This window comes from Toxotes jaculatrix, chromosome 17 (assembly GCF_017976425.1).
Source record: "Toxotes jaculatrix isolate fToxJac2 chromosome 17, fToxJac2.pri, whole genome shotgun sequence".
NCBI classification, from domain to species: domain Eukaryota; kingdom Metazoa; phylum Chordata; class Actinopteri; family Toxotidae; genus Toxotes; species Toxotes jaculatrix.
In genome coordinates this window covers 8,722,476-8,737,285 of record NC_054410.1, presented here as the reverse complement: position 1 = coordinate 8,737,285, position 14,810 = coordinate 8,722,476, and the positions used below count along the sequence as shown (strand labels likewise).

The window sequence follows — 14,810 nt, the reverse complement described above, 5'->3', positions numbered from 1 at the left end:
ATTTGTTATTTAAAGAAGTAGCAGAGTGTAGTATAAGTAAAAAGAAGGGAAAAAAACTGGTGATATCCAAAACATGTCTCACCCATCCAGTCATGAGATTTGACTGACAGCCAGCATGATTGAATCTACAGTATCAGAAAACACCACTCCCTATTCGCCTGAATCACGAATATGTTAACATGTTGTTTCATATTCATTCACCTTGAAGTTATGTGTGTCTGGGCCCTTGTCATGAAAGACTGACGCACACAGCCCGCTTGGTGGGGTATTTGAAAACGCTGGCTAATTATACAGCGTTTTGTCTGTCTATGCAAAAGGCTCAGCGCTCTTTGGTGGGCGTTTGGCCTGATGTATTCCCTGTGGTGCTTTATTGCAGGATGTGGTGGCGAGAGCTTTGCCCCATGGTAGTTGTCCTTGCCAGAGCGCCATTGACAAGATGACTGAGGAGGTGGAATATGCTGATCAAGCTGAAGACAACCAGCAAGAATTTACATCAAATTGTGACCTTAGTTGTCAGCAAGGCCACGGTGAGATTCATTTATTGTGATACATGCATGCATGAGTGTGTGTTTTTGTGTGAGTGTGTGTGCATGCGTGTATTGGTGTGTCGGATGATATCTTGTGTGTAGTGAGTGCTCCCTGAATCTGTGTCATGTGGCCAGCATCATGATGCCGGCATTTTTGAGCGATTGTTTGACAAGAGCTGTCATTTCAGAGGTGTATTTGTGACAGTCTCTGAATTTGTTTCTCCTTTGACACAAACCACCTATGCATGAATTCCCTCTCATACAGTATCTGTTCTGGTTATAAATGAAGACAAAATGATATGACATGCTTATTTTGTACATCCTGGAAGTGTTGATCAGGCATTATAAACATTTGTGGTGCTTACCTCACAAAGCACTTGTGCAATTCTGAATGTGCAAACCCTCCTCCTCATCATTTTGTTGCATCTCCTCTTGCAGATTTCCCTCCATCCTGCTCACGTAGAAGCTCCAGAGGCTATCAGTGGATCTCAGGCATCAACGGCCTTCAGAGCCAAGACCCTGGGATCCAGGGCCAGACTGCAGCAGCGTTCCTACAGCTGCAAAGTACGGGAAAGTATGAAAGAGAGAAAGTACAAGGGAGTGAACGCTTATGAAGAACACTGTGTACCAGAATTGTGGACGTGCTTTTAAATGTCTCTGCACTCATGAAACACACAAAGGCCTACTCGAAAATTCTTTTTTGCCAAAGCAAAAGGCGCTTAAAACGTCACACACAAGTAGACTAACCTCTAATATGTCATGTTTTCTTCGATCACATAAAAATTACACCTTTGATATGATCAATGAGAGATGATACAGTATTCTTTTGTCCAGGGGTGATTTAAGCAGCTAGGTAAAAGAGATCCTGTTGGGCTTTCTGTGCTGCATTCTTTACTTTACCCCTAAAAAAACAACAGTGGAGAAAATCATAGGGGGAAAACTTCTTTGTCCCTTGTGTGTCTTTCTTTCTCCTTGCTGTGTTAGCTAAACACACACAAGGAGGTGTGGCAGAGCTTGAAAAGTCGTTTCTTATTCAAAAGTGCTTGCCAACCCAGGAGGCAAAATCCTCTGTGACAGAGACTCCATCCGTCACAAGAATGGGATAGTGAATTGGCCACCAAACAAGCAAGCATTTTAAATTAACCCAAACCAGGCCTCTTTTTAAACACACACACAGTGAAGTCATGTTGGGTGGGTTATCGTTTTTTGCCCTGCAGAAGTTTAAAAGTGCACACTTTTATAGTGTATCTCAGTCTTTTTTTTTCTTTCTCCTTTTTGATGGAGAAAGAGGAGCGAAAGATGAAAAGCATATTTAATGTTTATCGTGGTGCTCGGCTGAACAGCCTTCACAGTGCAGAGACAATATTAAACAAGTTAATATTTAATGAACAACCTCTTTGTATGAGGGCGAAGTAGTCAGAGACGCTGGTGTTGGCAAAGGAAAAACAAACTTGAAGCTCTTTCAAATGATTGTGGGGAGAACGGCTTTGCTTTGAGCCCTTGTGCTTGCGTTTGCATCCAAAGCGTACGATGTGCACTCATACTGTGTTAGACTGCGCTTTATAAGAAGGGACAAACACCATTAGCACTTTAAAGCAGTTTCAATGGATTTCATTGTCAGAACTATCCACCTATTAGCTACAACGGTGATAGTGTACAAATGACTGTTTGAAATGATGTATTTATAGGTGCAGCACGACTGTTAGCCTGGTAGTTTAAACTAAACTGAGTTAATATACAATCTTCTATTGAATATGCCACTACAAACAAATATCTGTACACTGACTTAGACTCAGGGAGTATTCATTCAATGTGAGTAGATACAACTTACAGTTTTGTCAATATAAGAAATGAAAAAACTGGAATTTTTTTATACAGGTAAACTAAAAGGGCCAGTTGGATGAAATTGCAGACCAGTTATAAGCAAGGATGTACTGGCAGACTTTTTTTTGGTCACAAGCCTACCACTGTGCCCATATTGGATTTTGGATTTTATTTGGCATATACTGTTTTTTTTTCTGCTAGTTTTATCATAAGTAATGGTAAGCATGGTTATGTCACAGTAATTTACAATATGTTTGTATTCATTTATAATGTCTTGTTGCCTGTGTCCAGGTGAGTTGGACAGCAGAGGCTGGAAGATTAAGGACATTATCCTGGTTCACCTGTATGTGAGCAGCATGGAAGACTTTGGTCCACTCAACACAGTTTATAAGAAACACTTTGGCATAAACCCTCCAGCCAGGTAAAGACACAAACGCACACATACTTTAGTCTGTGTCTTCTATGTTACAGAAAAACTCAAAAGCATTTTATTCTCTGTAGGATTTATATTCTTAATTTCTGTTATAATTACAGCATTAATTCCACATGTCTCCTGTTTTTTTTTTGTAGAGTGTGTGTTCAGGCTTCTCTGCCTGCTGGTCAGCTGCTGCAGATGGACTGTCTGCTCCATGACTGGACCGAGCCCCTGCAGGAAGACTGCTTCCACCAGAAAGAGGCCCTGCATGTCCAGGGTCTGTCCCACTGGGCCCCAGCCAACATTGGACCCTACAGCCAGGCCATCAGGGTAAGACTCTATGGTCTACAGCAGAGAGGGGTTGTGGGTATGGTGCTAACAGGCTCAATTTGATGGCAGCCAGAGAGTAGTATATGCTTTAATGAGCCTATTTTTTCATCATCAGCTAAACTATTAATTGGTTCTGGGGTTAAATGGTCCACAGTCTATACAGTTTGTAAAAGTAATGACAAATGCACATAGCACGTTACCAAAGCCAAAAGTAATGTCTTCAGATTGCTTATTTTTTCTGACAGTCAAAGCAACCCAAAGATAATAAATTTACAATATGAAGCTTAGGATATTTTAAATCTTCACAGTTGAGAAGCTGTAACCTAGTAATTATTATCATTTTTACACAAAAAATGAGCCAATAGAATTATTTTTGTTGACCTACTAAATCAATTCATTTAACTCATCATCTCATTCATCTCAGCCTTACTGTTTTGTTAAAGAGTATTCTTTACACCACAGCCTGTTATACAACTTTTCATTGGTTCATCAGTTCCTTTTGTGTTACTGTTAGCAAAGTAAATCAGAGTATCACTTTGGAAAGGTAAGTAATGGATTAATGGAGGAATACCAAGGATTAATATGACGAATGATAAATCCGTAGTGATGCTTACGACACTTTGTTCTGCTTGGCTCTTACAAAGCAACTGAACTGTCTCAGATTACATGCAGTACTTTGTGTGTGTCTCTGATTTTTGTGTTTTTGTATAGATGCATGCATGCAGATGCATGTGATTGTTGTTGTTGTGTGTGTTGTTGTGTGATAGTTTGTTCTCATCACTACTTTTGTGTGTACATGTAAATATGTATTCCCATTATGTTGGGCTGTATGTATCCCTTTTTGCACTTGTTTGTAAAGCTACGAATCGAACTTCTTTCATATTGTTTAAAAACCAGAAAGAATGTCAAATTCAAAGGCAGAGCAGAGGAAGTGTGGGCCGTGGTTGCACGGTTGGCTTGGTGTTTTGTTTACCCAGTGTGTATTGTATGGGATTACACTTGTCAAGGTACTGTCAACAAGGATAGTGTCCGTCTCCTCCACACTGTCCTTGATCCTGCAGCCAAATCCGTCTATGAGTGAGAACATGTGTGGATTAGCCATTCGTTTTGAGCTTGACAGCATATCTCACCAGTGTGTCACTGAAGCTCAGAGGATCTTGTGCAGTTTGAATTCCTGAGATGTAACCTACAGAATCAGGTTTGCTTTTAACATGCCAGCAGTGTTTGATTTCCTCAATGGAGTCTCATTGAGACATGAAATTGAAGTCAGCTGTGGGCATGTGCTATTGCATCTGGAAAACAGTCTAATCTCTCATCCTTCTAATGATCATTCACATCCAAAGCAGTCTGAGAAAACAATGAGCGGAGTTTGCTTGCTCAGAGATGTGCAGAGAGCTTTATGTGACCCCTGCGTCGTCTCTCAGTGTGTCTGCTCCTCCTGCTCGCTACAATGACTTAATTTGATCAAAAATGTATTAACAACTCTTCGGTACAGCTAGAGATTTTTACATATTGATACAATTACCCCCTTGCTGTGAGCAAGCATGCAGTGCCACCCCTCCTCTCACCAGTACCACATCGATTCCATCTTAATGACAATTTTCCTTGGTGACTGTTGCCGTGTGACACCATGGCGACAGGGCTCTGGCAACAACAGAGACTGAAAAGCTGCTGTCTGAGACCAAATAACCTGGAGCCCTCCACACTCATTGTCTGTGGAATAGAATTAGTAATTAAAATAAGGATCTAGCTATACAAGGGGGTTGGGGGTGAACTTGCAATGATTAAAAGATGAATTTGTGTTCTTAATCATGTCCAGATAGTGTAATCATTTTTGTGCAGCAGAGTTGGTTTTGTGATGTGTTCCTTTGGAGAGGCTGTGACTTAAAGTGTGTGTGGATAAATAGTAAATGACAGTGCCCTTTGAAAAGTTGTTCTGGTTAATTGTTTACTTTCTTGTGTGTTTTTCAGAGAAAATCACGTTCCTCTGTAGTACATGTATGACTAGTATAGCTATAAACTGATTAATGTCCAGCTCTGTTGTGACCAGTATATTCATTTTGACAAGTGTCCAGTGGTTTGAGAGAGAGCACATGGCTAGTGACAGAACATGGCACTCTGGGCCTGCAGGATTTGACCACAGTAGGTCTCCAATGAAGGGTGGTAAGTGGTGGAGGTAGAGAGAAACGCCGTTAGAGACTGGCATGTGATGGATGCTGGATCTTCAGACCATCCATCTATTCATCTGTCTGTCTGGCTTGTCATGTCTCTCGGCTCCACCTCTCAGGAATGGCAAGCTGACTGAATGTCGACTTGGCCTGGCAGACTGACAGATTCGGATCTGACTTGATTTAAAGAATTAGTTAACCTTTATAATGTCAAAGCTGGGGGGCTCCTGGTGTATTTTATGTTAATGTATAATATGGTGGTAGTTTAGGTAAAAGCCTCAAGCTATAAAGACAAAAACAGTGATTTAATTCATGGTTTGTTTTTACATTGTTTCATGTTGTTCCGTACCCGATTGACAGGTGTTTAGAGGTTAGATTCGCCATAGTATGTATTACTTGTAGTGTAATATGTTATTTGTGAGTCTTTTAGCATCAAAGTTTGAGCCACTAATTGTTTTGTTTTGCTGTTGTATTTCTTAGAAATCTAATGCAAATTTCTCTTTCATTTGTTTTAGATACAATTTGCATAATCTAATTAAGATATAAGACATGTCGCTCTTTTATTACATCAAGTCAATTCTTTAAAAACAAAAGATGCTCTCAGACATCCAGTTTTTGCTGCAAAATATCAAAACAAAGTCTCTCATTACAACAAAAGCCAAGTAATGATGTGCATTTAAAAGAAATAAAAGTTATTACTGCATTTTCTGTTAGTTGTTTCTTAGAAGGAGCTTTTAAACAATTCAGTTGCATTAGCATAATAGCAGGAAAAAAAGAGCAGGGGCTTGTTTCTTTAGCCAGCAATGTTCCACATTTTTACACAGAAATCCATTTGTACTAATAACAGACGATTACGCTTATGATGCCAGATGGAAAAAATTGACCTGTCATTTACTAAAGTCAGAGTTAACAACTGGTGTCTCAAACTGAAGGATTTTCTTCCACATCTGTTTAAATTAATGCTGCTTGTTCCGTCACATTCCCTTTGGATCTGCATTTACAGATGCAAACACAATAGCCAAACCAGGTTTGAATACAAAGACTATCCGTTGAATGGTTGTTAAACATCTCCTCTTTCTTGTTAAGGTAAGTGGCTCACCCCTGGGATATTTGCTGGGAAATTATACTCACTGATCAGATTCTGCGGGCTGTGTTTGGGGAGCTGACTGCGCTAGCCTCAGGTTGCTGGTGAACACTAACCTCTTGCCTCATTCCCCTAATTGTGAGTGACAGTCAATATTGTGGAAGACCGTCTTGCATAAGCCCGTGATAGGATTTGCATTGGATTTTGAAAATTGTCAAAGTGGACTGTGAGGCATCAGGAGGGAAGTGGATCTGACGTTGCCAATTAACGTCAAAGGGAGGAGTATACTGAGGCGGGTGCGAGAATTTGAATAATCTTCTTACAGGAGTCTAAATGTCTAAAAACAATGAGTTGAACTTTGTCTGCCCCTCTTGATGAAGAGTTCAGAGGTCAGGCTGAGACATAGTGAGGTTGGGCCACCCACGTAGCGCCAAAGGGAGGGAAGTTTATTCTGCTCGTTTGAAGCCCCTTTTTGATATGGTTTATTTCTGCCAACAAAATATTAAATATTATTTTTCAAGCATTTTAGGATAGAGACAAGGATGACTTGGTCACGTTGTATGCACGGCTAGCTGGCAAGAACACCCCTCAAAATATACGCTTGAAGGTATCATACCTCATCTCTGTTTTAAAAATAACGTACAGATATATTACAGTGTTTTCCATTAGAAATGTGTGGCAGGTGAGAAAGCAAAAAAAAAAAATTAGTGATGAATAGCAGAAATTAAGCTAAGTGCTTTGGTTTTATGGTTTGTTGTTCTCCCCCAGAATGTTTCACTACTGTAAAAGAGCGAACTTGCACAATTCAGCAACACCCCCCGCCCCAACCACCACATCAAACACCCCCCCTCACCTCCCCAAACTTCCTCAGCCTGCATCTAGAGAATATATCCACCTCAATTACCACAGAAGAGTAATTAGCTAAAAAACAGTGTGTGCGCGTGCGTCTGCGTTCAGGGAGGTATTCATGCAGCACGAACAGATTAATTAGGACATTTAACTTCATTTCTAATACAACAAAATTAATCCCATAAAATATGAGCGATCTCGGAGGAGGTGCCTGTCAGCATCTGACGCCTCTCCCCTGTTTGCCATAATCTATTAAAACCTTGCTTTTATCTCACCTCTCCCCTGTCATACTTTATGGATTTTTTCATAAACACAGCCCATACTTCATAAATGTCTCAATTTTCTAGTCTATTAACATTACTTCAAAAGCGCTTGATAAAAGAGGAGGGCATGCGTGAAATAATGCACCAATAATACGAAACGCTGGAGGCAAGAACAGTAGGGGCGGCTCTCTAGCGTGCACACTCAGACAATGCAAGGGATGTTATCAACTTTAATAAAAGAACAAATGATCACTTCCAACCAAGGAGGAGGGGAGATGAGGCACGGAGGAAGGGGTGGGGCCAGGAGGAGAACAGTTGTTGAGTAATTGAGTCGATGAAAAATGAGGTCTTGAAGGCTCAGCGGTTTGAGCAGTCATGAGATTGAAGGCTACTCAAAACTGCCGTGTTCTTCAGCACGTGTAGCTACTTGCTCGTAGTTGCAGTAGAGGATGTTAACACAGATTTGTTTTTTCTTTTCATTTCAATGAAGGCACTAGTAGAATAGGCTGGCTGTTTCCTTTCCTGAATGCCTGAATTGTGTGCAATGAGTTGAACCTTTTGTCTGGAGAGAGTCAGAAAGGTTTTGACTGACAGTCGAGCTTCACCTCAGAGCGTTTCCCCAGCGAGCACTGATTCAGTTCCTGTCTCTGAAGATCACTGGAGTCTGTCTCTGTAGGCTTTACTCATCCTACCCAAACACTGGGGTCAACTGTCTTCACTTGAACCGGACACACACGAAACACACTGATCAAACCCAGGAAGACCTTACCACAATGGCATGTCGGCTGTATGCCCTGAGGCCAGGTCTTACAAAGACACACACACAGACATTCACATACACCTGTGTGCTCTTCGTGATAGGTCCTGGCTGTATGACAAGATAAACTGGTTGGGTCATTAAAATGAATCACTAATCACCCACTGTTTTGCACTTATGACTATTAGGACAGGTATACGGCATTCAAAGCACATTCAGTGACATGCAGATAGATAAAGATGTATGCAAAGACAAACAAAACAGGCTCATTACCACGTACCATTAATAGATTCATACCTAAATGTTTGTTGACAAATGTTTGCTTGAGTGCAGGCCTGTATGCTCACGACATACATGCTTAATTTTCAATACAGTCTTATATGCAAAAATGGGAGTAGGGCATCCTTCCCACTCCTCTAATACAACTCCACGTCCCAAGATGTATGTCTGCACTGACACATGGTCATATCTACATCCTGGGACAGTGTTGTAACTAATGGATGGGGGCTAGGAATTTTTGCCTCATGTGTTAGAGGTCAAATCAGACCACCTTTTAAATCTGATGAGGGGGCAGTTTTATGGGAAGAGGTAGATGGCAGTAGAGGTAATTATGTTCCTTCCAACCCAATCCTATCCAACGTGCCCCACTTTCCCCCTTTCTCTCCTGCTGTGACCGCATAGAAACTGACCTGCTGTGGCTGTAGTCATTTTCAGGAGTCAGTGCGCTCTTTGTTACATTATCCTGCGCCGCTGCTGCTGCAGCAGCAGCACCACGTGGGCACAGGCTGGTATCAGCTTGTACCAGACGAGGACAGGGGAAGGACTGGATCTGTCAGAGTGCATCGGCTCTCAGGCGGTCGCCTACGCCTGCGCTGTGCCTCTGCCCCGGCCTCTGCCACACTCCTACTCATTAATGGGCCCGGCCCTGACAACTGATCCTAATTGCCTTTGAACAGCTCTTCATGTATTATTGGTGCCTGACTGCCTTGGTTCATGTCAACAAGCCATGGGAAGCAGAGACAGGATAGCCAAAGCCATCATCCCACTTCTTCATTCACAGAGATGTACAAAATCTACACACAGACATACAAAATGATGTGGAGATACACGTATGCTGGATATGCATATAAATATATGTACACATACATAGTGTGTGTACATGTATAACACTTGGGAAGGCTCAAGAGACAGGTTTTGGTCTGTGGTGAATGGTCAGCAGCAAGAGATTTTCACCTGTGCAGATTTGCAAATTACTTACCTCTCAGTTATATAAAGCTTTTTACACTCTGTGTAAAAAAGCATTATATGATTGTTTTTGTGACTATATGGATAGAATGAACAACAACGTTTAATGGAATGCAGATTAATTTAATCAGTAATGATGTATGAATATGATTTTATTTGATAAATGGTAGACACTGCTTTTTAATTTGAGAGAAGCACATGAATGTGTGTATGCGTGTGTGCATGCTTGTTTGCTTCTCACTTTGTCACTGCTGATGAGTAGTGGAGGGGTGAGTGGTTCAGAGACATCAAGAAGGCATCTGAAAAGCGTCATGTAAAGATCCCACCACCGCAGATATCTGCCAAGACACTCACGCTATTACAATTGCAATCACAAACACTCAGTCAAAACACATCAATTATTTGTAGTCCCATGTGTGAATTATTACCCCATATCCAACTATTTACTTCCCATTTCACCCCTCTATTTGAATTCTGAAAAAGGAGAGGTGGGTTGGCTTGGCTTTTTATTTGCGGAATGAAATAACTGAATACCAAATGCATAGATAAAAAGCATAGCAGCGTGTCCTGTCCACTCCCATCACTGTCTGAGAGAGGAGAGATGTATGACCATCCCATTACTATGGTAACTAGCCACTATATTCAGAGCTGCCCGGGTGTGTTTCTTCCCCCTGCAGTGACGAGAGGGCATAGCTGACAGGGCCTACACACACACACTCACACACACAACAGACGCACAGACACACACACAAAAAACACCCAGATAAGGAGGGTCTGGAAGATGCTCCTTGTGAAATATACACGTGTGGCAAATACAGACAGAACAATACAGGGGCCAGAGCCCACACATGCAAGTGTGGTGATATACAGAAACTAATACAGAACAGCTTTAGGAAATGTAACCCCCCCCTACCTTTGGAAGATTTTACTCTTAACCAGAATCTTTTACCCAAAGCAGTAGACTCACAAAGATTAGAGCATTAGAGGAATGTAGCAGTAAAGGAATTTAATTAAATTTAGGGAAATAGTCTCCAAAAAAAAAAAAAAAACAACATAATGCTTTCATGTTTTTGACTCATAGCTATCAGCCAAACAGAACTGATTAAAATTGTCTAACATTTTATTAATAATGTATTTTGTTACCAACAAACACAGGCTTTGTAATACTGATTGTCACCAAACCAGACCGAGAGACTGTTAGTAATGGCTTGTTACTGCAGCACATTCCCCTACTGACTGGTCTGTAGAGCACCGAGCTGCCGATTGTGCAGTTTTAAGTTACTGCTATTATAGATGATTTCTATAATTATTATGCTCTCCTTTGTTTCCACTATTCCATAAGTTGCACACATTAAAAATGGCAGTCCGTGCCTCTGGTTAGGAATGATTATTGCATCCACATGCAACAGTGTGCTAGCATTGCCATTTTATCTTCATTTATTAAGGAGATTTTTCTCCCTAGCAGGACTACAGATGACTTAGAAAAGACTTAGCGTTTACATTCCATTTACTTTTGGCCACTCGCTTCATCATAAATTTCACATGGAGCAATTCTTCTGAGTAGTAACTTTTAACCTGGGTCATTCATTTTTCAAATGCCATTGTCATCAAAGCACGCTTTACTGAGGTAAAAACTGCTGCAGATGAATAATATACAGCCTCCTGTTTTTTCTGCGGACATATCAGCATGTTCACTTTTAATATATATTTATTATTGATATTATGGATTTATTATGTAAGGGGATGTCAGGCCCTGCAAGTCAAGGTAATGTAATGAAGTTGAGATGTTCAGGGTAAGAGTTCATCCAATATAATATAGAGTACACAATATTTTCCACATGTCAAAATTTATTGAGTTGAATTTGATGCACTGACAAAAAAGTTTAATATTTGCTATATTTTTCAGTAGGGATTCACTACATTCGCAGCATATTTTATTTTATCAGTTTGCTATGGTGAGAATAATATTACCTCAGGCCCTTATTTTCTGTAAAATAACACTATAATTCCAAAGTAGATATAAACAAGTATTTCCTACTTGGATAATCTTTGTTTTCAAATTTTTCACCAATAATCTTTTTATTGACAGTTTTTCAGGGGCATTGGATTTTTCAGTATTTATTGATAAAAATAAGTACAGAACATCACATTGAAATCCCCAAACAGTTTGTTATACTGTTTTTAATATTTATTACTACTTTTTCATCCATACTTCTACATTTCAGTGGTGGAATTTTTACGCAAGCGTTTTGAATTTGCCAAAAATAACAAAAGGGGGTGGGTGGGTGGGGGATATCAAATCCAAGGAGACTTCGATGCTGTCTAGCGAACCTGTCCATGGATTGAGTGGACTTGGAATGCACAGGATTGCTGATACTCCAGCTGCCCATTTAATGCAGTCATACTGCCATCTGTTGAGACATGAAGGAACTACATGTCTTTTTGCTCTCCTGCATTTTCTGTACTCTCATTCATTCTGCCTATCAGTTTTTGTTTGTATGCTATTCATCTTTTATTTGTCAATACTGAACTAATGTTGTGTCCATTACAAACAAAGCAGCAGGGTAGGGCAGAAAGTGTGTGGGTGTGTTTGTGTGTGGATGAGTGAGGATGAGTGTGTTTAAATGAAAATTTTAGATGTGGACGCTGAATACTCCTCTCTCTGGCCTGTGACCCAGCAACACGAGGCGACATGTCCCTGGGTCACAGGCTGATTTGTTTTAGACATTCTCAGACATTTTATATTGTGGTCCTCTCCTTCATATCACACACAGACTTACTTAACTTCAACACAACTGACAGTTACACTGTAACTGTTGTGCCACAGCACTTTGTGTTGACATAATTCTTTTGTGCCCAGGTTAAGTTAGTACTTCTATTACCAGCCAGACTAAGAGACACAGACTCAAATAAAAGAAAAATATGAAAAGACAGAAGAGATGAGATGGTCACAGCTGGGAAGGGAGAAAGAACGGGGGTTGAGTGTTGCAGTTTCAGCATCATTCAATCAGACAACATGCCCCTCAGCTGAAACAGCGAGACCCTCCCCGATTCTCTCGAATTAGGGAGATTAGCAGGAAAGCGCATAATGCAGGATGATGGAATTTGTCATAATTTGCATTGTCCTGGAAAGATTCGGTTTGATAGAGCGATGCATGGAGGGGCTTGTCATGTCCCACGGGCAGGTCATAGAGGAAGCTTGGCAGAAATGATTTTTGCGATATGTGCATCAGTCGTAAAAGCCTCACAACCAATTTGTCAAAAAATGTGAGGTCGGGACAGTTGAAGGCAGCAGGGCATTTTGCCTAACGCTATGAAAAACCATGCCCCTCTATCACTCTTCCACCACAGCCCAGCTCTGGTGTGGCACAGTACTCCAGAGCAGCAGACAATTTTATTACATCAGTTTTGAGTATTTGTTATGTTTTATTTGATCTTATTTCTTCATTTTAACATTACTATTGCAACAGCAAATTTACACAATAACAAAACATAACAACCATACAGGATTTTATCAAAACTAGTTTTATGGTGTTGTAAAAATCGTTTTGATGATTGTAGAAAGACATATTTATTTACTCGTTTTTCATGCCTGTTGGCATTCAGATGTGTCCCTGAGCATCCAGCAGTCAGGCTCCCCTGACCTTGGTTATAGTACTGAGCGGCAGCTCCTGACCAGCATAAAGTTGACCAGAGCTGACATGACAGTGTTACTCCTCCACACGGTTCAGTGTCTATGGAATGGGCATGTCGAGGGCAGACATACAGGCACAATAGAAAAATACACATAAGACTACAGAAGGTGGGGGTTGGGGAAAGGCCAGTGTCCCTGGCTCAGACTGACCACACGTTGCCTCAACAATGGCTCATTATAGTTGTGTAATCTTGAGTATTCTTCTAAATTTGTCAGCATAATAACCATGTGTTTTGAACATATGCTTGTGGTTTGTTTTCTGAATAAATGTGCAGTTTTAGACCTGAGAGAATGTGTTCAGAAATGCCCTATACTTGCCTTTCTTTGTGCACTTCATACGGCTATTTATGTCGCCGTTTAAGTAACACTGATTTTGTGTGACAGTTGAGCATACAGGGGTTAGGCTCAAACTGGAGCACAAACAGGAAGAAAAAAATAGAGATAGTAGAAAAAAAAAGAGGAGGGAATAAAAAAAGCAAATATTTCCCTCCCCCTTCCCATGAAGCCTTAAATGAGAAGCCTAACATGGGGAGATATTCTGTAGAGGGGAGAGAGATTGTGGTTCTCCTGAAAGGTTTGTATTTGTAGAAATGAGGTGTCAGAAGAGGCAGGATTTCCTCAGGGCGCAGCACAACATGAGCCCATCTCTTATCATTTCCCACTCCCAGACGTGATCTACTTTGAATGCACTAATGCTGAAAGAGCCCCACAGACTTGAAGCCAGTTCAAGATGAAATCACAGCACACATCCCTGACAAACTGCCATCCACCACACAAGGATTAAACAGTCGCTGCATATCAAATCCCCAACAAAACGCAGAAATAATATATGCACTTAAATACATTCAACAAAACTTCAACCTCAGTTTTTTTTGATCCACATATTTTGAACTATCTGGAGCTATTTGCCAACCCTGAAATATTCAAGAAAAGAAGAAAATTGCTAAAGAGAAAAAAGAGTCAAGACAGAAATTTGGAAATTTGTCACATATATTAAGAATGTTCCATAAGGGATTAAAAGTGAAAGAAGTGTAGTTTATATTTCAAATTAAGTTTTAGATCGCAGATCCAGGGTAAAAGCAACATCCTGGGTTTGAATCTGGTCTACTGCTGCTGTCACACATCTCTTTTTTGTCATTTTGTCTATATTCACTATTAACTCCAACTTTCAGAAATAATCTTAAAACGTTTTAGCTATAAGTGTGAAAGTGTTTCCCAAGTGCCTGAAAAGGCACTCATTCGCTCTACCCACACTATGGTGAGGCTAAAAACAACTCTCAGAAGATGAACACTGTTAAAGATTTTTCTGTTAATGGGAAAGAACTGGCAGCAATGTCGCCAGCAAGTTACTGTAAAATTAATGCTGAAATGCTGAAATGTATAGTTTGCTACTCTTACATCATAAAGCTTTAATTTTCTAAATGAATGAATGACTGACTAAGAATGACTTAGTGAGTACCTGAAAAAAATTGTGGCTAAGAGGCTAGTAGTGTGAATGTCTGGTTTCACTGACTTGTACGAAGTCCCTCTCAAAACTCACTAGTTTCTTCAGAAAACTTTTTGATGGGACTTTGCCTCGTCCAAACTTGGTGCCTCTCTCAGGATTTATCCTGATGAAAATCCTGAGAACCAAGTGTGTTTGTTCAGAGTTGGC

The 14,810-nt window shown here is 40.5% G+C and overlaps 1 protein-coding gene across 1 annotated transcript in view; it reads left to right on the top strand.

The window, feature by feature from the left end:
• dph6 (diphthamine biosynthesis 6) overlaps nucleotides 1–14,810 on the top strand; it is a 56,672-nt gene that overhangs the window by 25,705 nt on the left and 16,157 nt on the right. Inside the window, exons 9-12 of the mRNA XM_041061552.1 lie at nucleotides 377–527; nucleotides 966–1,091; nucleotides 2,643–2,772; nucleotides 2,922–3,096. Coding sequence (XP_040917486.1) covers nucleotides 377–527; nucleotides 966–1,091; nucleotides 2,643–2,772; nucleotides 2,922–3,096 — 582 coding nt within the window. The remainder of the gene's footprint in view (nucleotides 1–376; nucleotides 528–965; nucleotides 1,092–2,642; nucleotides 2,773–2,921; nucleotides 3,097–14,810) is intronic.